Source organism: Chelonia mydas, chromosome 11 (assembly GCF_015237465.2).
Source record: "Chelonia mydas isolate rCheMyd1 chromosome 11, rCheMyd1.pri.v2, whole genome shotgun sequence".
NCBI lineage: Eukaryota > Metazoa > Chordata > Testudines > Cheloniidae > Chelonia > Chelonia mydas.
In genome coordinates, this window is record NC_051251.2 from 47,229,197 (window position 1) to 47,252,588 (window position 23,392).

The window sequence follows — 23,392 nt, forward strand, 5'->3', positions numbered from 1 at the left end:
TCATATTGTATTTGTTTAATAAATACGTGGGTTTTTCAATTTCTCATTTTGTCTTTAATCTGAATTACAGGAATGGGTGGGTGAGGTTCTTTGCCCTGCAATGCGTAAGAGGTCACACTAGATGGTCATGGTGGTCTGTTCTGACCTTAAAGTCTAGGAGTCTAAAAGTGGGTTTTTTCTCAGATTGTGAAAACAAAACCACCAACATGAACTGAATGCTCATGATTTTCTGAGCACACAAACCTGCTCAGCTGGCAATTTCATCTGCTGACAGACAATAGCTGTATCAAATTCAAAGGTCTGGATGCACTGCTCTGAGCAGTGGTAATTGCTACACTTGAAACTGGAAAAATTCAAGTCTCTATGAAAAACTGGTAGGAACTCTTATTACATATGTTAAGATCACGTAACTGTTGTCCCTCTAGTAATGCTCAATAGTGTTTTACTTAATGGTGTTTCTGTGCCAGTGACCTCCTTGTCCCTTGCGGGTCTCTGAACATCTGCTTCCTTAGCAGAGAACCTCGTCAGTGTGCTCTGTGACTGTAATGTCCACTGGCCCTTGAGTTGGGAGGAGTGGGAGAGAGGAAGAGGAAGGAGGGAAATCTGGCCCCTTCCTGTTTCTCACTGAGTCAGACATTCTTAAATTTTGAAGAGGTTTCATTTGTGAACAAAAAACAGCTCCTTCAAAATAAGGGATGCATTGCATCCATCATGGAGACTTGATTTTGGCCTCCTTAGGTCCGTGTCTTTATGGTAAAAACTGCCTTTCTGCGCCTCTGAAGTTTCTGTATCACACAGATGTGAAAATATCAATTAAAAACTCACTTCATATCCTCCAAAATTAATTGTAGCTAGGTAACTGCCTGGTGTTCCGACCATAGCGGCAGAACTTCTGAAGGTGAGAAAAAGTACAAACTACTACTAGAGCAACAATTAAATGTCCTTAAGCTCTAGACTGCAGATTCATCTTTAGAAGACGTGCGGAGTGTATATTATAAATAACGTAATTTTCTTTCAGGGATATTGAGAAAAGGATGCATAATTTATTTTCTCCATATACAGCCATGATATAATGACCTCACCTCTAAAATCATTAGAGATTGTCACAAAATGGAAAGTCAACAAGTTCAGATTTTTTACAAAACTGTGCTTGTTAAAATATTTCAACCTGCTCTAATCTACATATTTGATCTTCAGAGAATCAACTTCTTAAGTATGTAACACTATCTAAAATCTAATCCAAATATACCCAGGTATGACACTCCACAGAGGCTATTTGCAAGAGTGTTTTAACTGAAGTTCATTTCTTGTGCTCAATACCTAGCATTGTGCCATTTTATTTTTAATAGGAGATGAGCTGTAATAAAAAGTTGACAATTATAGAGGTTTCACTGGACCTGGTTTAAGAAAAGCGTAGGTATATTTTTACTTTTTACATAAGTCTAAGAGATGTTTTTATGTTACTGAAAGACAAAAATTCAATACATGAAGATAAGCAATCCTAAGAATTGTAAATAATGCAAACATATTCAAGAATACAAAAGAATGCATTGTTGTGCTTAAATAAAAGTTCCCTTATTTAAGAAGAAAATGCGCTTTTATCGGTTTTTATTGGCTTTGCTGGAGATATTACTTGGGACCACTAGCTACTGTTAGTATAAACAATAAAAAATAAGAACTAGATGCAGCTTAAGGCTGCCAAAATGGAAACTGTAGAAATAGGAGAATGCTCAAAGTGAGCCTAAATAATTGTCTTGAAAATGGGAGTTCTCAAGCAGCCGTGCAAATAGTTGCATGCATGAAACATGCAAACCCATTACCTACCTCCCTTTCCACTTCTGGAAAGAAAAAAGCATATAAAGAAATCTTCCCCATGACTTTACAATTCTAAACAGTAACAGAGCAACCAATGTGTGTAGATCTTTCCGCTCCTAACAGAAATCACAGCAATCATATATAAGTCTCTCTAAAAGGTTACAAGCTAAATTCAGCAACACTGGTACAAGATCTAAAATATACTTCCTTGTATCAGCAAGCTTACTATATGTAAGCTTGGAGGGGGAAGAACCCTTCCTTTGGAAGAAAGCTGGGGTTCCTGCTATTGCACTCAATAGGGATTTCTACTGTGTATGTCAAAGCATCTTTAATTCACGCAGGGACTGACCATACACATTCTACTAGCATGAGTATCCGCGCGGAGCAACTAAATTGTTAAAACTCCCTTCTGTCTTGGTTGTCTCAGTTGTGTTGGCCAGTCCTCTCTCATAAGTAAGGCTCGATTTAGTCCCGGGTACTTTCAGTAAAAGTCACGGACAGCTCACGAGCAATAAACAAAAATTCATGACCATTGACTTGTCCATGATTTTTACTAAAAGTACCCATGACTAAATCTTTTTTTTTTTTCCCCTGGCAGGGGGAGGGGTGGCCACTGCTCAGGAAGTCCCTGGGGCCAGCCGCACTAGTTAAAGCAGGGAGGGCAAGTCTATTGCAGTAAAAAATAAACCTAGAAATATAGGTTAATATATTCTTGTCTTTCCCTGCTTAGACAAACAAAGGCATTGTGTCACTAGTTGGACCAACAGTCCTTCTAGACAGGTAATCTGTCTCCAATAGTTGTCAGCAACAAGTTCTTTAGAAGAATGTGTAAAACCCCTACAAAGCAGAGTTATGCATCAAATGCAAAAGGTTTAAGCAGACTGCATATTTACATAATCATTTGGGTTACTTACATTGTTGTTGCGTGTTTCTACAGCTGGAAACTTTCTGACTATGAATTTGACAGCAGATTCCAGGTTTTTGTCGATGAGATATGATGGTTTTGCTTTGGGGTCCCCACATGCCTACAAAAAAAAAGGGGGGAAGTGAACTAAAAATACATTCATTCATCTTGCTAAAATTAAGTATTTGTAGCAAGTCTGCAGTCAGAAACTAGAAAGACTTATTGGGTTTTAGTGAGCAGGTGATAAAATGAGTAGGCAAAGTGCAGGGATTGTCACAGCTGGAATATGCAATGGGAGACAGTACAGAGATGCTCTTCTACTGAAAAAAATGCATGGAAGTTTCAAAGCAGTTAGTGCAGAACAGCAGTGAGGGGAAAAAGCTCAATCCTAAAAGAAGAAAAAGATATTTTACTTCTATTCATGGTTTGAGGTAGGGTTGTATTCATCTGAAGCTAATAAACTGTTGGAAAATACAATCATATCATCATCTGTAGAGGAGAGTGCTGGGCATATTAAATGATTAGTGTAACCTATGTAAAGAAAAATAGGAAACAACCTGTATTTAAGTTTTTCTCTTTCATTGTATTCTGCAAGATAGTTCTCCCTCCTACAATTAAGCTACCAATATTTGCCTCATCTAAAGAAAAGGACTATTTCCAATAGTTAGGACCATGTTAAATCTACTCGGATTGTAAATTAAATTTTAATTGTTCCCTTGACCCTAAGCAAAATTACAGTACTGCTGTCAGCTGTACTTTAAAAACAGCACTTCAAACAATTATACGAAATATAATACATGGTTCTTAAGTGAAAATGTGAACTCTAAAGTAACTGATTTGGCCACATCAGCAGTACAAAGTTCTCTGAGCAACCAACTAATCAACCACCTTCATCAGATGATGGTGATCCTTGCAAACCTAAATGAATGTTTCTTTAGAAACTTACTACTATAAACTTCAGTGACAAAAACTGGATAGAGACCACTGAGTAATGCTGTACTGTTTAAGTGTGTGAGAAGTGTAATTAAAGGAGTGTTATCTACAAGACAAAATATTGTGCTCAAACTGTACTTCCATTCAAATATTTACAGTTTAATATTAATTAATCCATAGGGATTTATACCACGTCTGTGTCTCATGCAAACTAAATCACATGCTATGTGCTTCTACACAAGATAGTGACCTAGGATGATAGCTCATTTTAATACGTTTCTATATTGATTTCTATGGCTGTCGTGGGTTATAGAGACAGAAGTCATGAAGTATGAGACTGATCTGAAAGCGGGCAAGCGGGCAGAGGGAAGGTGAAAAGCTTTGCAAACCTTCCAAACTTGTCCTTGCTGGGAAAGCATTGTAACAAAGAGAGAAAAAATTACACATAAACAAAATATTCTCAAACTCTGGCATCATTACTTTTAAATGAATTAATGCACTTATCTACATTCAACAAATTAAGGTTATGGCTATATTTAACATACTTTCTACTAGATTACCATTCTAAATACACACTAACTATTACATTGTTCTGAGTGCAATACATGTTGCATCACCTTAGTTCCCACATATTCTTTCCAAACCGAGTTTGGGAAGGGAGTGGGGTTAACAAGAGACAGCACATGCAACCATAAAAACAGGAGAAAGACTGTCAGTGAATTTTACATACCTGAAAAAGAAACGGTAGCCAAGAATAAAAAAAAAGTCATTATAGTATAATTCTAAAACTCCTGCTCGTATTACAAACAGACTTTCTGGAAAACTACAGACTATGCCAATATATCTACACCTGAGCCCCACAGCTGCTAGTTGTCCTGTGGAGAACGAATACAATACTAACCTTTCTTGAACTGTCACCTCTAACTCGCTACAATACTTCAAAAAGTAGTGACAATAAAACTAAAAAATTGAATGCCCATATTTTTAATTAGGAACAATAATTTTTGCTTCAATAGTCTCAGAAGCAAGCACTACAAGTAGAAATTTATTTAAGCATATAGAGAAGCAGTCCATACTGTACACATCCTTTAGTTTTAAAGTTATTTTTCCATTTTCAAGAATGAAAGCTATTGTATTACTGTAGGCAAGAGAGTCAAGAAAGTAAAAAATCCAAGCTTTCAAATTTAGGATTCAAAACCTGAGAGGTTGTCATGGGTTCATCTGCATCTCTATGTAAAACCATCTCAGTTTAATTTATGAGTTCTACTTTCAGTCATTTCACATTCATATTCTTTTTTTGTCTGAAGAGAGGGCCAGAGACTAAGGGCAGGTTTTCACTACCCGCCAGATCGGTGGGTAGTGATCGATCCCTGAACGCGCTCCCCGTCGACTCTGGAACTCCAGCTCCTGAGAGATGGAAGTGGAGTCGACGGGGGAGCGGCAGCGGTCAACTCGCAGCTGTCCTCACAGCCATGTAAGTCAACCTAAGATACGCAACTTCAGTTACATTATTCGCATAGCTGAAGTTGCATATCTTAAGTCAACCCACGCCCCCCAGCATAGACCAGGCTAAGAGCCTTTTCTTCAGCTAGCGACCGAGATCTCCAATCCAAAGTTACAAAATACACAATACTAATATCAATTTTAAATTTAATAGATTCCGTAGAAAAAAATGTGTAGTCCTTTTACTCAGTGCTGTAACCTGAAAGTAACCTCAAAATTTCTCCCTATGCATACACTGCAGCTTAATCACATAATTTAGTGCCTGAACCAAAGCCCACCTAAAGCCAATGTCAAAACTGCCATTTACACCAATGGGCTTTGGATCTTACCATTAGCCTTTAAAAAATTCTTGTTGGAACCTTGAGGCAGGGGAGGGTAAATACCATTTTGTAATCCTGCTAGCAAGTATTTATTTGTTGATTCATCATCAAAATATATGAATTGTAAGCTTTTTTGGAAACATTTTGTTTAGAATTTTCAATATTTAATCTGTGGTTAGATACTCAAAAAAACTTTTCAAACCTGAGTGATTCCTTTGAAGACTAACAATTTTTTTAAAGGGCTTCAATTTCAAAGTTTTCCACATTTTCTTTCCAGAAGCTTGCCTTCACTTTCTGAAGAGAGGTACATGGGGTGCTGTGGTGAGGATGAGACACACAATCTGTGATGTTCAGAAGAGGGTAGAACATAGCAGCTTTGAGAGCATTTCAACTACATCACTTGCTTGCTGAACACTTCAATGGGTAACAAGATATTTTATTCCTTACCTACCTTTTCCAATATTCCAGGGATCCGCCTGAATGTCCACCTAAGAGCCCCAGCAGTTGATTTGGAGGTAGGAGACTGGCTGATGTGACTACTCCTTTGGCAGCTGCATAGCAGCCTAACAGCAGGTCCATCAACACTTAGCTGGCTGAGGGCCCATCTAGTGTCTGTACCAGCAGCACTTCCTCAGAAGCCCACCGGAAGGAAAGGGGAGGTATCAGAGAAGATTTCTAGGCCAGCTGGTGGGGAAGCAGCTCTTATTTTTGGTGAAAAGTAATAGCAGATGCATTGGCCAGAAATATTGGCTAAGAAGGGATCGATACCAGCCAACAGTTCAGCCTAGACAGCCTCTACATATCAGTGAAGTTAGCACGTATGTAAACTCCACTGATACTGCAGCTCACACACAAGTTGTGGGGACTGTATTGAGTCAGAAGATGCACTAGCTTCTTTACTAGTGCCTCCTTCCCCATAGAGTTAGGACTTTCAGGAAGCTTATAGGGAGAGCTGACTTTTCCTGTCCACATGAACAAATTGTTCTTAACCAGGGCATTCCCAGGTTCACCAGCCTCCCTGAGCTGGAGTCCTTGGATGAGGTAGCATGGTGAATATCTTATTACTCCCAGCACTGTTCCAGCAAGCAGTAATGTAAGATGTAAAGCTATCTTTAAGTTACTCAGGGCTTGTTCTACATTTCACAGATTCTTGCTCCGAAGTCCTCACCACTCACTGAGGCATCCCCAAAGACCTGGTTTCAATCAGGAGGAACAGGAAACAAGTTTAGTTTCTTGAAAGAAAACAGAGATACAAAGCTTCAATTAAAAAAAAAAATTGTACTAGCAGAGTGTTGGACTACACAGATTTAGCAAGTGATTTCTGGAGAGCAGCCACATTTTAGAAGATCATATGAAAGCAGACAAAAGATATGGAATCTTTAAGCGGGCTTCCACAATGCATCTAGATTGATGGTGTCCTCTGTGTCACTTTAAGCTAAATACCGTCCACTAGCATCAAGTTCACTACTGTCAGTTTTAATTTAAACACTACTTTCACATATCCTATTTCTTACTCTTATAGTGAGAAAAACAGGTACCATTTTCTTCTAATATGAGACAGGTTTGAGTCATTAAGCTTTCATTTTGAAAACTGAGTTCTATGCGAAGCATTACAGCGAGACCTCAACCTGCAGGGAAAGAGGCCTGAAAACACAAAACTTCTGACTACTTTTCCCAAATCATCATAAAACTGAAATGTCTTCAAGATTAGAGCACCAATTCAACATTCCAGAACTTATGTTTACCTATGTTAACCCATATGATTAGGTGACCAGTACTGTCATTGATAAGATCTGCAAGATGAATACGGAGATACAGATGCCCAATTAAGCCAAGTTTTGTTTAACTATACATCCAGAAGATATAAAAAGTAACCAATATTGTAATATCTCGGATTCACATATTTCTAAAACTGAAGCTTTTATTTAGACCGAATCAAAGACTAATGTTCACCCGTTCAAGGAAATGCAATGCACCAGACTAAAGGAGTGTGTCAATGCTTAAAGCATCAGGATCCTTCTCCCTTTATCATATACTTTTCCTTCCTTTCTCCCATGCATCATGGTCATTGCTCAGTACCTGATCTACTAATGCCGCTTCCTTCTTTCATTCAGAAATGTTTTTCACAGGACAACACAATGACCACCACTCTTCCCCTGGGTGAAAGCAAGGTATCTGCACAATTCCCAGACCCCCTGTTGGCAGACAGGGCAAGGAACCAAGCTTGGTTACCAGGCCAGCCACTACTGCATGAACACATCTTTCATCCATTTGTGTGACACCACACACAACTTCATTTCTGTACCCTTCCCACACTAGACCTCTTGTCACACTCCCAGAATTGTCAAAGTTCTGCACCCATGCAGCTCATGCCCAGAACATTCACTCCACTACCCAGGAAAAAAAGAATGAAACTGAGCAGTCCTATGCTAGTGTCCCCGGCTGGTGCTACTGTCAGTAGCAGAAGTAATAGCAGAATATTAACTGGATGGGGTAGTAAAAAGAGCAAAGACAGGGATGATGAAAGCAGCACTCAGAATAAAAGTCCAAGTAAATGGTGGGTATTGTTTGTTGGCTAATACAAGTGCAGTGTTAAGAAACAAACTTAACACCTCTTTTCCCCACTGCAGCAACCAGGGACACTATGGTGCAGCGTATGCCCAGTCTGAGGACACTTTGCACTCTAGCAATCACCTTAGGTGAACTAAAGAAGCAACATTAATAGATTTCAGTAGGAGTAAGGTTTAGTCTGCCTAAAGGTAACCACAAACACCACACAGCCATCTATTCTCCCCTTAACACCTCAAAAGAAGGAAACCAAAAGCAAGAGAAGAAAGGTTATGAGAGGGAGAAAAACAACTGGAGTAAAGGAGAAGTGAAAAAAAGTGAATACCAATTTTAGAGGAAGAGGAAGATTTTTTAGATACCAGTCAAATAAAAGTTGGATGTAAAATTTTTCAATCACCCATTTGACTGTATGGTGCTGAGAGTAGAGGCCAATAAAAATTAAACATTTTGCTCTTAAATCAAAAGCACTTGATCTTTTTAAAGATTCAGTGTCTTTAGATGCTCTTCAGCAAGCTGGGGGTCAGAAGCCCTCAGGGGGTCGTCAGGTTATTCAATGGGGGTGAGGGGGTTGCGAGCTGTCAGCCTCCACCCCAAACCCCGCTTTGCAGCCAGCATTTATAATGGTGTTAAATAGATTCAAAAGTGTTTTTAATTTATGAAGGGGGGATCGCACTCAGAGGCTTGCTATGTGAAAGGGATCACCAGTACAGAAGTTTGAGAACCACTGCTCTTCAAGCTTGATACCTGGCTAGATGCAGATGCCCCATTCTTAAAAAAGTGCAGTGCAATGGTGACTTTTCAGCACTTCCAAAAAATCAAATCAAGACCTTAAAAAAAATATATTACGACTAAAGCAGCATTCCTGGAATACATCATTCAGAAGCTATGGGCTTCCAGCTGCTTCAGAGCTGGAATACTATGCTCAAGGAATCTTCAGCAAGTCATTTCCAAATTCTCTTTTATGCTACTTGCTGAACATAACTATGCTGAGAAAGATGATGCAACACAAGCATCAAGGCCAATACACAGAATTGCTATTTTAGAAATAAAGTCTCATTAAAATAACAGACACCAGTTTCCTATTAAGTTTCAGAGAAGGGTGGATTTGATTTAAATCAAATTGATTTAAATCATGTTTTAAATCAATAGCCAGGAAGACTTGAACTAATCATGGATTTCTACATAAAAGTGCATTCTTGTTGGTTGTTATAATACATATTCTTCACAACTCAGAAATAGATGTAAGTTTCATTTTTAGAAGGTACATACTATACATTTTTGAAGTGAATTATTTTGAAAACTTTTCAGGTTAGTTTTACAGCTATATCAGAAAATGAATGATTGTTTGGTTATTTCATTTACCAAACGTAATTGAAGCAGATATTTACGAAGTCATTGGGAGGTAAACTATCTCCAATTCAACAGGCCAATCATTAATATTTGGAGGATTTACTTGCCAGGGTTTATTAGGAGGAGAATTTTTTGGAATTTTGCATTTTTAGAGAGGTAAGGGATTGACTCGGACACAAATTTGCAGAGGGACAATAGGGTCGAGGTCTGTTATTTCTCACCGCTATATATTATTTATTTAAAAACATTTTTACTGTTAACAAGCATGTTATCTCTGAAGACAAATCCAGTTTGAGAACTGCAAAACTAAGCATCTCTGATGGTATCTTCTAGACTGAGCACTAAGTCCCATTGGGTAGATAAAAAGATTAACCTAAATAATCTATACAGAAGCCCCTGGAAACCCATAAGATTGGTCCCTAATCCATGAACTATTGCAACTCATTTACAACACTTTTCTTAAACATTACATGCATATATTGTCTCATACTACAGAATTAAAATTTATAATCCCTATTCCATGATGAGATATCTTTGAGCTATAATGTATCTTAATTAGAACTATCTTTAGATAGGTTTTTTCCTCAAAAAGCATTTTATAAAAAAGTGGTTTTTTTTAAAAAAAATCATTGATTTCTATCCATCGTTACAGCACACTTGTTTCCTCAGCAATCGATACTAGGACGGTAGTTTGCCACACTTTGTGTTCTCACTTAAGATGAAGATTTTTCCCCATGATCAAATAACATCGCAACCAACTCTGGAACAGAGTCAAAAATTATATCAAAGAACCATAGGATTTCAGTTGCTACATTTTCATTCCTAGTTAATGTGTGCTTTTAAAAGCAAAAGCAGATAATTTTAGTTTGATGTCAGACAGTCTGAACAAGTGCTATATAAGCACAAATTGTCAAATGCAGTTTAATTTGGTGAATAAAGAGACACCATCAAGTCAAGTATTTTTAAAATGCGTTTCCTTATTTGTTAAGAAAAGCTTAGACAGTTTTGAACAAAGAACTTACTTTACTCCATGCTACTTGATTCCTTTTTATTACTATATCTCAGTCTGGATAAGGAAAACAAACAAGGCAGTTTCACTTCCTGGTTCACATCAACTAGGACAATACTGCAATATTTGGGTAGCAACATTTGCAAGGAAATGTCTGTTAAAACTCTTAAGTTGTGGAAACTGCTATATTTTTAAAAAGTAGTACTTTCTAGAGGGTGAAATAAAATCCAACGCGATTGATTTTGAAGCAAAATACTCCAATAATTTAGAGAGAGAGAGAGAGAGAGAGAGCGAGCGAGCGAGCGCGCGCGTGCACGCGATATCCAGGGAGAGGCTCTTTTGTCTGGTATAATTACACCATTATAGTAAGAGTTAATTTAGTTACAGCAAAAAACAAAACCTAACATATTTTACTCTACTGAAAAGATCAACCAAATTACTGTGTGTGGCCATACAGGTCACACAATCAGGTCATCATCAGACAGGATCAAAGCAGCTCACATATACAAGACACCATCAGTCTTTAAGATTGACACGGCAACGTAGTCTAGTGGATCGAGTACTGAACTGGAAACATGGTCTATTCCTGTTTTATGCTGCTGACCTGCACACATGTCAAGTCTCACTCACTGGGTGGGAGACTCACTTATTAGCATGTTAACTCTCACACACACCTTCTTAAGATTATCTCACTCATTTTGAGTAAATATATAAAGATAAAAAATATTTTTACTCAGGTGCTGAAAGAGATAATACATCTGGGGCCTCAGACATGGGGCTTAAAGCTTGGAAAGCAGCTTGTGTACTGTGGTAAGCATGGAGACTACCAGCCTGTGTTCTATATGCCGCAAGAGGAGACAGGAGGCCACAAAGTGTGTGTGTGTGTGTATTTTTTTTTACCTGATGGTCAAAAAAATATGAGTTCATCCAAAAACCAAGCAGGACTTGATCGAAAGTTTACAGGTTCTGCAAAATACAGTTCAAAATTTAAATCACAGTGGACAAATCAGGGTGGATTTGATTTAAATCAAGTTGATTTAAATCATGAGTCAAGAAAACTCGATTTAATCATGGATTTCTACATAAAAGTGAATTCTTGTTGGTTGTTATAACCTTAATACATATTCGTCACAACTCAGAGATAGATGTAGATTTCATTTTTAGATGATACACACTATACATTACTATACTATACATATACTATACAACCCTGGACAGAAATGGGAACTTGAGGGGAAAAAAGTCTTGCCTGCTGCCGGGATAATGGCCTTGAATTTGTCCCAGGGTGGATAAAAATCAATGATTTTTACAAAGAAATTTCCATTTAATTACTTTATTTTTACAGTCATTTAATTTTAATTAATTTAATTAGTTTATTTTGGATTCTGATTATTTAAGTTTTGCTGTAAATGTGATATGAGCAATCATATACAAACCAAATATTTGTACTGTAGAGTGTTTTTCAAATGGATGATTATGACAAAGCGATAGGCAAAATAAACATATTGTTGTATTGATAAAAGTTTTCTTTTTTTGTTAGGTTTATATAAAAACAGTTTATTTTTGAATATTTCTCTTGTTCTGTCCACTGACTCTGTCTAAACCAAGGGTTAACAACTCTGGTCCCCAGGAATCTCCAACCATCCAGGTTTTTATTCCACTCAACAAATAATTGTTTTTATGAAAATCCACTGGTTTGCACTGCTTCTAGAATCTTCACATGCCCTAGACAAGTGGTCCCCAAACTTTTTACCTCACGCCCCCTTGCCTCTGTCCACACACCCCTTCCTGAGACGAGGCTGGGAGTAGGGCCAAGGCTCCAGGAGGCAGGGGGTAAGGGGGCTGAGGCTGGGGCCTTGGGCTGCCAGCCAGGGCCCCAGGGCCAGGAGTGGAGCTGGGCGGTGCTCCGTGGCGCTCCCTTCCAACCCCGCAATGGGGGCTAACCTAGGCCCCAGCCACACACCCACAGTGTTCCTCCAGGGCCACCCCCAGGTGGGCGTACCGCACAGTCCGACCTAATTTAATACTAATCAGGACATTTAAGTGTTTCCTATGCAATATTAAGCAGCGTACATTTTAAACAAACTATTAAATACTGGTTGGACTGAAAACCTGGACTACTGGATGTCGCCAATGACCAAAGATGAGAGTCCATGTCTTAAGCAATCATCTAACACATGACCTGGAAAGTCTCACCCTTTGGCCTTGAATCTCACTCTTTGGGGCTTTAAATCTCACTCTTAAGGACAGCCAACCCTTGGCATCTCTGGATCTGCTGCATGACCCTGAGCAGGCCACTTGCCTTCTCTGAATCTGTCTCCCCCTCTTCCCCGCCTTGCTAATTTAGATTGTAAATGTAAGCTTCTCAGGGCACAGCCCAATTCTTAATATATGTTTGTTCAGTCTCTAGCACAGAGTTTCAATCTAGTTGGAGCCTTTAGGGCAGGGGTGGCCAAACTTTTTGGCCCAAGGGCCACATCTGGGTATAGAAATTGTATGGCAGGCCATGAATGATCACAAATTTGGGGGCCGGAGTGTGGGAGGGCGGGCTCTGGAGTGGGGCCAGAAATGAGGAGTTCAGAGTGCAGGACAGGGCTCTGGGCTGAGGCAGAGGGTTGGAGGGGGGTGTGGGCTCTGGGGTAGGGCTGGGGATGAGGAGTTAGGGATGTAGGATGGTGCTCCAGGCTGGAACTGAGGGGTTTGGAGGGTGGGAGAGTGATCATGGCTGGGGCAGGGAGTTGGGGCCCCGGAGGGGGGCAGGCTCTGGGCAGTGCTTACCTCAAGCAGCTCCTGGAAACAGCAGCATGTCCCCCTCTGGCTCCTACACGGAAGCGCGGCCAGGCTGTTCTGCACGTTGCCCCGTCCAAAGGCGCTGCCCCTGCAGTTCCCATTGGCCGAGGTTCCTGGCCAACAGGAGCTGTGGGGGCTGTGCTTGGGCCGTGGGCAGCATGCAGAGACCCCTGGCAGCCCCTAAACGTAGGAGCCAGAGGGGGGACATGCTGCTACTTCTGGGAGCTGGGCGGAGCCACCACATGCGCAGAGCGGGGCCAACCCCCAACCTGGCTAGAGCTCCAGAGCGGGACAAGCCCCAGACCCTGCTCCCTGGCAGGAGCTTGAAGGCCGGATGAAAACATCTGAAGGGCTGGATGTGGCCCCCAGGCTGTAGTTTGCCCACCCCTGCTCTGGGGACACCCTAACAAATAACATTTTACAATTAAAAGTACTCAGTTTTGAAATATTCCAGTGCAATTTGAGAAAATGCATAATTGTGAACAAGGAGATAAATGCATCGAGGATACATTAGAGCAAAGGTATAGCAAATTAATATTACGTTGTGTCTACAAGTTAGAAACACTTTTTTTGCCCTACTACCCCCTTCTCCTCTTTTTGGATACCTTAGTCCAGCCCATTTCCCTTGCTCCAAATGATGTAGAAGGGAAATATCCCCATAACAGAACCTTTGTATTAGTAATGAAGGTGCATATTTCAGCTGGCTAGAAGATAGTTGGCAATTACATCAGTATACACTCATGTTCATTATACTTCTATTCTCCAACAGAAACTACACATCTGTGAATGTTCCTGAACTAAAGGGTCATGCTTGGGAGCACAGTATGTTCTCACTCCTACATTAAGCCATCAAAAAAACATTCTTGCTTTTCTTTCTGAATGCAATTTTAAAGGAAAATATTGTTATTGAACGTAGCTACACTGAGACCCAAAAAACTAAAATTATCTTTTGATCAGTCAAGTAATTATCTCATCTATATAAAGAAATCACAACAATGCATGAAATAATCTGCACTCCAAAATAATGAACTATACATACGTGATTGTATTTTTAGCAATAGCAGAATACTTGCCATCCACTGAGGCTGCCTTTATTAAAAAAAAAAATAGTTTAAGAACTTTAACATAGCTTCAGTTGCTAAAGAAATCACTCGTGTAAGATAAACAGGAACTAAGCCCTTTGTTTAAAAGTATGTAAAAATGGCATAAAACAAGAGAAATGGTCAAAATGTGAAAGTAAACAATTGGACTGACACAGTATCACTCTGCACTTAGGATCTGTAGTCTGTGCCAGAACCAGTAGATTAACCACATGTTGGTTTAACCTTTAATCTAGTAATTGTTGAGAGAATTACAGAAGGGCTCCACTACCTTCTATTAAAAAAATACACAACACAGAGCGTCAGACTGTTACACCTAAAACCCTGCATATCTTAAAATGAACATTTAAAAAACACAGCATTCAAAGCAGGACTTCTGAACATTTATACGGATTGCTCATAGACATTTAGGGCTAGAACCACAGAGAGATTTAGATGCTGCATCATTCAGTGTTGCAATACCTAACTTAAAGGAACCTTGTCACCGAGTGAAATCTGCAGCCCTGAGCTAGACTCCTAAGCTCCCAATACAACACCAGGGGAAGAGACAGGTGCCTAAGAAAGAAATCCACAAAAGCAAACATGCTGAGCAGGAAGCCACCTAAGCTAGTCAATAGGAAATGCCAAGGAGAGGGGTATGGCTAAGCCCCATTACTCAAAGGGAGTTAGGAGCTGAAGGCTGGGTCAGAGGGAAGCACCTGTCTCGTCTTGGGATTCTCAGCCATGAATTCTCTCCTGGAGTTAGGCTCCAAAGACATTTTTAGTAAGAAATGCCAGAGGAGGAGACAGTCGTGGAATCCCCTTTGTAACTTTTATCCCCATGGTAACTACTAGAGCACTCACCCATTATGAGAAAACCAGGTTCAATTCCCCCTTCGGCCTGATAGAAAGAACATATTTGAACTTGCGTCTCACCCCTCTCAGGATGCTCTACCCACTGGGCTATTGGGTATTCTGGGGCCAGTTTCAATCTCTCCTGTTGAAGCTGTTCCACTTTGTATAAATATTTCACTGGATCAGAGAATGTGATGACTCTGAAAGCCCAGTGGTTAGGGCATTCAGCTGGAAAGTCAGTGACAGGATCCAGTCCACCTGCTCCAATGCATATTAAATTTATTTATACAGTGGAATGGCTTTAACAGGAGAGCTTAAGAAAGACCTGCTGCTCCAGAATACCTGATAGGCTACTGGTCAGGGCACTATCCTTTAAATTCCTTCTCCACATTAGGCAGAGGGGAACAGAACCAGGGTGACTGCTTTAACCACTGGAGTAAAAGTTTTGGGAGACCTGACCAACACACCCTTCTCCTGTTTTGTGTGGTTTAGGAGTATTCAAATCACATGTACCAGATCAGGACACACAGGTGAGGCAGACGCCGGGAATGCCTTGTTTGAGGATCCCGCTAGGGTTTAGGCATGAGCTATGTACCCAAGCACCTAGACCAAGGCAGCTGTGTGCACGCTCAATGGCAAAGCTCAGGTACCTAGGGAACTTTAATGGTGGAAATGTAGGTGCATAGGGACTCTTGGCGTCCACGGTTAGGCAGCAGCTGAGAAGTGGTTTTCAGGACCTCAGTGCCACCTAAATACTGGACTTTAGCACTTAAGTGGATCTAGCTCTTAGTATTCTTCCTCTACTGACTGCTCCGTACACAAGGATGCTCACAATCCAAAACACAGCCAGATGGTCATATTTCTTGACTACCAGTCTTATAGTTTTCCTTTAAATAAATCTGTTGAGGACAAGTATCCAGGTAAATCAACTTTATACAAAAATATCAGTTAAATGCATATGCCAAATGCCAAACAAACTAAGGGCTGAAAAAGCGATAATCTTAAAATTGCCCTGCAAAATTCTCCACCCCACCCTTGAGAGAGAGGCTAAATAAATCAGTAACTTCTTCAAGGGGCAACGGCTGTGCTCAGTCACATCACTGAACCCACTGAAACCAATGGGAGTAAGAGCATATGACTAAGCATAGAAAAATTTTGCTCTAGAAAGTTAGTTACTACACAGTGGACATATTCTACCCTTGATCTTTGTGGAATCAATCTTCTCTATTATAAAACTGGTTTAAATTACTTCAATGGGAGCTGCAGTTCACCAATACCTCTCAGGTTCATGCTCATTATTAGTAGGATATGTGCTGTGAAGTGAGGATAATTATTCATCTGGCCCATGGACAACAATTAAAAGTGGAAAGCAGCCTTCTTCACAGAGCAAGTATAACATCCAAATTCAAATAAAAAATATACTGGTAAATCCAGATTATTCAAAATTCTAGGATAGCCTAAGGCTTTGGAAATTTGGATAATTGGGATAAATGACAGCTATGATTAAATAAACATGGTAAGAAAGAGGGAAGTAGGTGATAAACAAGACTTAGGCTCTATGAAACTTCATGGAGGTCTCCTGGTGTAAATGAACAACCTTTGGAAAAAGCGGTTAGATTCTATAACAGCTGACATGCAGATTACTAAATACCTATGGACTCTATCTAGGAAGATAGAACTGTCCACAAGTCAAAAGCTACACTGACAAAGAATGGAGAACTGCAGTTTGTGACTGTAGTGAAAGCCAGACTGGGAATTCATCGAAACAATTAGTGAGAGACATGACCAGAGGAGTTAGTTTCTCCAGCATTTATAAGAATATAAGAAGGGCCATACTGGGTCAGACCAAAAGTCCATCTGGCCCAGTATCCTGTCTTCCAACAGTGGTCAATGCCAGGTGCCCCAGAGGGAATGAACAGAACAGGGAATCATCAAGTGATCATCCCCAGCTTCTGGCAAACAGAGGCTAGAGACACCATTCATGCCCATCCTGACTAATAGCCACTGATGGACCTATCCTCCATGAATTTATCTAGTGTTTTTTTGAACCCTGTTATAGTCTGGCAAGGAGTTTCACAGGTTGACTGAGTTGTGTGAAGAAATACTTCCTTTTTGTTTTAAACTTGCTGCCTATTAATTTCATTTGGTGACCCCTAGTTCTTGTTATGAGGTAGAGGAAATAACAGTTCCTTATTTACTTTTTCCACATCAATCATGACTTTACAGACCTATCATATTTCCCCCCCCCCCCCCCCGTCGTCTCTTTTCCAAGCTGAAAATTCCCAGTCTTATTAATCTCTCCTCATAAAGAAGCTGTTCCATACCCCTAATAATTTTTGTTACCTTTTCCAATTCCAACATATCTTTTTTGAGATGGGGCAACAACATCTGCCCGCAGTATTTAAGATGTGGATGTACCAAGGATTTATATGAGAAAGGGCAGGCTGGAAATAGGAAAATACTAAGATCATATGGAAAAATACAGGAAAACATGAGATGATCCAACACAGAAAAATTACATTAAGGTCTGGTTCTGCAAAGGTGGTACAGTATTGCAAAACATCCATATGGCTTTCCAAAATTTAGGGTACGTTTTTAGTAATTTGCATTAGATTTCTTTGACAATCCCCCAAATGTACAACTAATCTGCACAATGCTAATTACAAGATACCCTAATAAGAGATGTAGAACCTGAGCCATTGCATTCTGCTGTATGGCAAATTCACATGCCACACAAGAAAATCATGGGCAAGCGTTCTTACAGTGTGGGGCTTAAAATATGCAAAAAAGGTTCAGTCTAAAACTTTTTTTAGGGACAGTAAGTTGCACTTTATGTATGAGTGGCCTGAAAGGGACTCATTTAATAGTTAAGCAAAAAGGTAATTCAGAGATAGAGTTACATCATCACCTCTGAATTTCCCTAGGTTTGTCAGTTACTTAACCTTTGTTTGTCATTTATTTGAAGCTAATTATCAGTTATTAATGTCTAATTTTGAAAAAACCCTGGAGTGGGGGAGGAAGGAGAGAAAAACAGCAATTCCATTGAAAAGCTATACTGGAAGTTCAACATATAAAGCAACTCTTTACACTATAAATGAATAGATTAAGATTAAAAAGTGATTGCCTTAACATCTCTGGTGAAGGCTGCCACAGCTGACTCATTCTGTTAAATTTCCCATACTGTGTGGAAGTCTACAGTTTATTAATCAACAGGCTTGTTTATTGAAAAGTCGATGTGAATGAGGGCTTTCATACAAGAACTAAACAAGTTGCTGTGAAAAGTCATCTGTAGTATATGGACAAATTATTTCTCACAGTAAAGCTTTGAATGCTCTGATGCTTCTTAAGAGTTTTGACCCCAACTTCCTCCTACAACAGCACATGCTTAATTCCGTATCACAGAAGTTCCATGAGTTATTTGTATTGTGTACAATCAAAAGTTCCACCTAACCTACAAATACAACATGCCAAGGGACTCTGTTACACATTTTAACCCCTTCATCTAGTTAAAATTTTTAGCATGGACCAAACCCCTCCATTCTGTAACTGAATCAGGTACATAAGATAAAGCTTTGGACTTCCTTAAGTCACTGAAGACCTTGCATCGAGGATAGGTGTCATCCATGTGACAAATTTTAATGTTTTAACAGTCTCAGACAGTCATATTTGTAGTGCAGACAGGTTCAACTGTTCAAAATATTTCCTGAACACAAATTAAATCTACTACCTGTCATTTCTGATGCAGCAAATGAAGTCCAACCTAATGTCTTCTAGGACTAGACCAAGAGAGAGCATTTGTTTCCCAAGCAAAACTACTGACATCAATGGCATTTTTGTGTCAAGAATGGCTACAGAATCAGACACTTCACACTTAATTCTGAATCTAATGCAGCACAACACAGAAACCTAATACATTTTATATGGTTAGCTCTGAAAAGTTGTAATGTTAGTAAATATCAGAACTAATCAAATAGAAAAGGTTGATTCTACTAATTAAGTATGAGGGCAGTGTGACAGGTAATGAGAAGAAAAAGTAGTGGCCTTAAATTGCCACAAAATTTCAACATCTTCATTTAAGTGACTTGTGATCTGCCTGAGAAGCAAAAAGGTTGTTAAAACTTTCTCTTTCGTTCGCAAACCAGGGACCAGCTCTTTTGGGATGATTTTCAATTTAACGTGTAAATCAAAAAAGGCGCACTAGCTTCTTCAGCTGCACCTGATTGTCTTCTGAACATTCTTTTGAAATAACCTTATCTTTACTGTGACTTAAATTAGTCACTTTTGTAGTACCACATGACAGGCTGAATAATGAACTGGGTGTGGAAATGAACAAACTATCTGTAGTTTTGTAACAGGATCTCAAAGTTCTCCTCAATATTTCTAAAACCCATAGTTGATGCAGAATACTCAAATGAATCCTGAAGCACTGCTTGTTGTGGCCCTACCCCAGGTAAGCCACTCCTGCCCCCAGCCTGAGTGTCTGTCTACACTTACCGGAGGATCGACACTGCGATGATCAATGCACCGGTGGTCGATTTAGCGGGTCTTTAGACTGGTCTTTAGACTGGTCTTTAGACCCGCTAAATCAACCACCGATCACTCTCCCGTTGACTCCTGAACTCCACCTGATCAAGAAGAGTAACAGAAGTCAATGGGAGAGCGTCTCCCGTCGACGTTGCATAGCGTGGACCCTGTGGTAAGTAGATCTAAGCTACGTCCATTTGAGTTACGCTATTCACGTATCTCAAACTGTGTAGCTTAGGTAGACTTTTCCCTTTACTGTAGACAAGGTAGTCACTGCCCAAGGGTTGGGAAGGAATTTTCTGAAGGCAGTATTACAGCTGTCTTCTGTAGTACCTGTGTTGACTGAAACCCTTCCCCAGCCAGAACTGGGGATTTCAGGGACTCTGGCCTTATATCAAGTGTAAAGGGGCTGGAGCAGAAGTGAGAACCTCACCCACTGTCCCTATGGTGTTCCTTCTTAGAGACTATTCTTCCTTCAGCACCATTTATATGCCATATATTACTCATCTGAAAGAATATGTACCTGTAATTATGGCAAAAGTTAAATAAGTGAAAAAGCACTCACTTGACTTATGAGTAAGTGTTGGAAATTTGACAAGTGGTAATAAATCTGCTCATATAATTAAAAAACAAAGCTTTAACAACTCTGATTTTGAGATTTCAAAATGGAGGATGTCATTTACTACACAAGGCTTTAAGCTCTGATTTCACAATAAGCTCTGTATGGGATGTCCCTTTTCCTGCATGCTGCTCACTGTGGGATTAGGAGCCAAGCTGTCAGTTTAGAAAGCTAAAAGTAGTCTTAAGTCAGAACTAATATGTAAAACACTTTGTTCTTTGGTAATCCTAAGGCTTAGTTTGGTTATGCTTTTCACATTCAATACTCCTATTAGGTAAATAAATTTTAATGCTATCCCGTTCTGCTAGTTTCATACACTAAACTACATATCTAACTTTATCTTCCAAGATGGCCCCTACCAGCCTACAAGGAAATTTAACAGAAGTTAAGCCGATACCAATATTTCAACTCCTATGACTGATCAGTTGTAATAATTACGCCTACAAGTTTACTCCACTTGTGAGCCTAACTGGGAAAGTGGTTAAAGTTTATAAAGTGTCACAGCAACCTATAACAAATGTTGATGGGAAAAGGGGCAAAGCGAAGACAAAGACTAAATTAGTCTTAAAAAAAAAAAAGAAGGCCTACTGATCTAACTCGAGGACTGAGTTAAGATCATGCCTGTTACATAGGAGAAGTGTGGGACCAGAACTCAATGAACCAAAATTGGTGTTTTGGAAATTAGGTGTAATTGGTGAATAAAACAAGGAGGGAATGGGCTATTCCAGTGGTTCTCAACCAGGGGTATGCATACCCCTGAGGGTATGCAGACATCTTCCAGGGGGTACATCAACTCATCTAGATATTTGCCTAGTTTTACATCAGGCTACATAAAAAGCACTAGCGAAGTCAGTGCAAACTGAAAGTTCATATAATTTCTTGTTTATACGGCTCTATATACTATACATTGAAATGTAATTACAATATTTATATTCCAGTTGATTTATTTTAGAATATGGTAACAATCAGAAAGTGAACAATTTTTCAGTAATAGTGTGTTGTGACACTTATGCATATTTGTGTCTGATTTTGTAAGCAAGAAGTTTTTAAGTGAGGTGACACTTGGGGTAGGCAAAACAAATCAGATTCCTGAAAGGGGTACAGTAGTCTGTAACGGTAAAGAGCCCCTGGGCTATTTCACCTACCACTCCCTTTTGGAGTCCTTAAAATAAAAGACTTTGGAGAAAAATTGGCTACAGCAACACTGGCTGACAAAGACAAAAGAAGGGGAAGGAGGAAAGGTTCACCATCATGGCTGCCATTCCCATCATCTCCTGGAACCCCAAACCTTTTTTGCCCTACTCCTGAGAGATGTCCTGACCTGTTGAGGCCAGAGAAAGGGACCATGATGATGTCTCCCCATTGCTACTTCCATCAGCTCAATCCCAACCACCACCTGGAATGGGAGTCTGTGTCACATATACCCCACCATGTGTCCTCCTCCTTTCCTACCTTATTTCATTTCTTTCCTATCTCTCTCCTTTTTTCTTCAATCTAATAGAGAGTCTGGTTACACCAGCCAAGACTGTATGTTTTACAACATTAATGTAAGCCTGTGACCAGAAAGGCAGCTAAATACAATGCCTTAACCAGACCATGTTAGTAAAACTTTGCCAGGTCTCAGAGTGGTGGTGAAGACCATGTGCTGTGCCTGTGTTTTTCCAGCAGCGAGGCTGCAAGTGAAAGTAACACCAGGGACAGAAATTTCATTTTATGTCTTTGCTGTTTTTTCTTTCCCCTTCTGTGTGGGTCTGTCATTTCAGACTTCAGCAATCACATCTCCATTTCATCTCAACTAACTTCTCTTTTCCCCAAAAAGGACAGCTACTACCATCTTCAATACCATCTAGTTGTCAAACAAGTGGGATTTCTTTCTTGAAAACTCTCTTAAGGTAAAGGGAACAAAGGATGTCATTAAAATGAGAACCCTGTTTAATACTTTACATTTTAAATGCTTTAATTTTTTTTTTCTTTTCCTGTATCTTTAATAAAAGGTTTAAGAGATTTTAAATGGTGTGTTTGCCATGTTACCAAACAGGATGAGGTCTCTGTGTACCAAATGCCAAGCCTTGTTTAAAACTGTTTAATTTTGGAAAGTTACAAGGTCACGTTAAGACCTTTAACGCTGTGCCCATTTTTTCCTTCTAATTAAATACAACATCTTCTGACATCTTAAGAAGAATTTTGCAAATCCTGTGCACAGACATAAAAGTTGTCCTTTGGAATTGTATATTAACAGCATAATGACAACAAATGCAATTAAAATATTAAAAACACTGATTTCTGATTCCTTATTTTTGGAGCATTATTCTGTGACCTTAACTTTATTATATTAAACTGTTCTATTGATAGTATGTTGCTCTGACACTCATTAAAATCATTTATTCTAAAACCACAAGAACTTTAACACCAACACTGGATTCCATCATAGATTCCGATCTTGGTTCAGTTAGCTATTCCAAGTGTTTAAATTCACCATAAAATCTTGTAGCAAATATGACCTGGCAACCACACACTTAAAAACAAAACAAAACAAAACAAAACAACCCAAGTCTCTAAAAAGAAATACCCCCACTGAAAAGAATTGTTCCCGTGTCACTGCTACCTAGAAATGTAGGAGCATTGACAGAGAAACTAACAGTCTAATCAGTTTATCTTTGCTGCTCTTACCAAAGGCAAAGTCACAAGCAGAAAAGTGTTTACTTGAGAAGTTTACTTGTGCTTTTTCAGTAGAACAGAGGTTGTGGGAGAGCACTAAACTGTGTTTGGTACTACAGAAGAGTTACTCACCTACAAGCACAATAGCTAAGGAAGTTCTGTGTGAAAAGCTGCAGCACCAGTATAATCCTTTGAGGAGCTGAGGAAAGAGCCAGGCTCAAATGACGGGAAGGAACAAGCGAAGAGAGAAAGTGTAGAAGCAGCACATCCAAATTCAGAACTAAGATTGGTCCCAATATCGAGAAGGGTTGGGACCACTGTGCAGACAATTGCGACCCCGCAGAAATCCACTCCTGGTACAGATCAGACATAAAACAGATGGTCCACTAGCAACACACTAGCAGCGTCTTACTCCAACATACACCACTTTACTAACCACTCTTCATACTGCCCATACCCTGTGCT

The 23,392-nt window shown here is 39.6% G+C and overlaps 1 protein-coding gene across 4 annotated transcripts in view; it reads right to left on the bottom strand.

Moving 5' to 3' along the window:
* NCKAP1 (NCK associated protein 1) overlaps window positions 1–23,392 on the bottom strand; it is a 112,587-nt gene that overhangs the window by 85,017 nt on the left and 4,178 nt on the right. For 2 of the 4 annotated variants that reach the window (XM_037913194.2, XM_037913193.2), the window contains exons 2-3: window positions 4,042–4,059; window positions 2,730–2,840 (exon numbers count right to left, since the gene is read on the bottom strand). In XM_037913194.2, coding sequence (XP_037769122.1) covers window positions 2,730–2,840; window positions 4,042–4,059 — 129 coding nt within the window. The remainder of the gene's footprint in view (window positions 1–2,729; window positions 2,841–4,041; window positions 4,060–23,392) is intronic. The other 2 variants (XM_037913195.2, XM_037913196.2) reach the window with 1 other exon arrangement.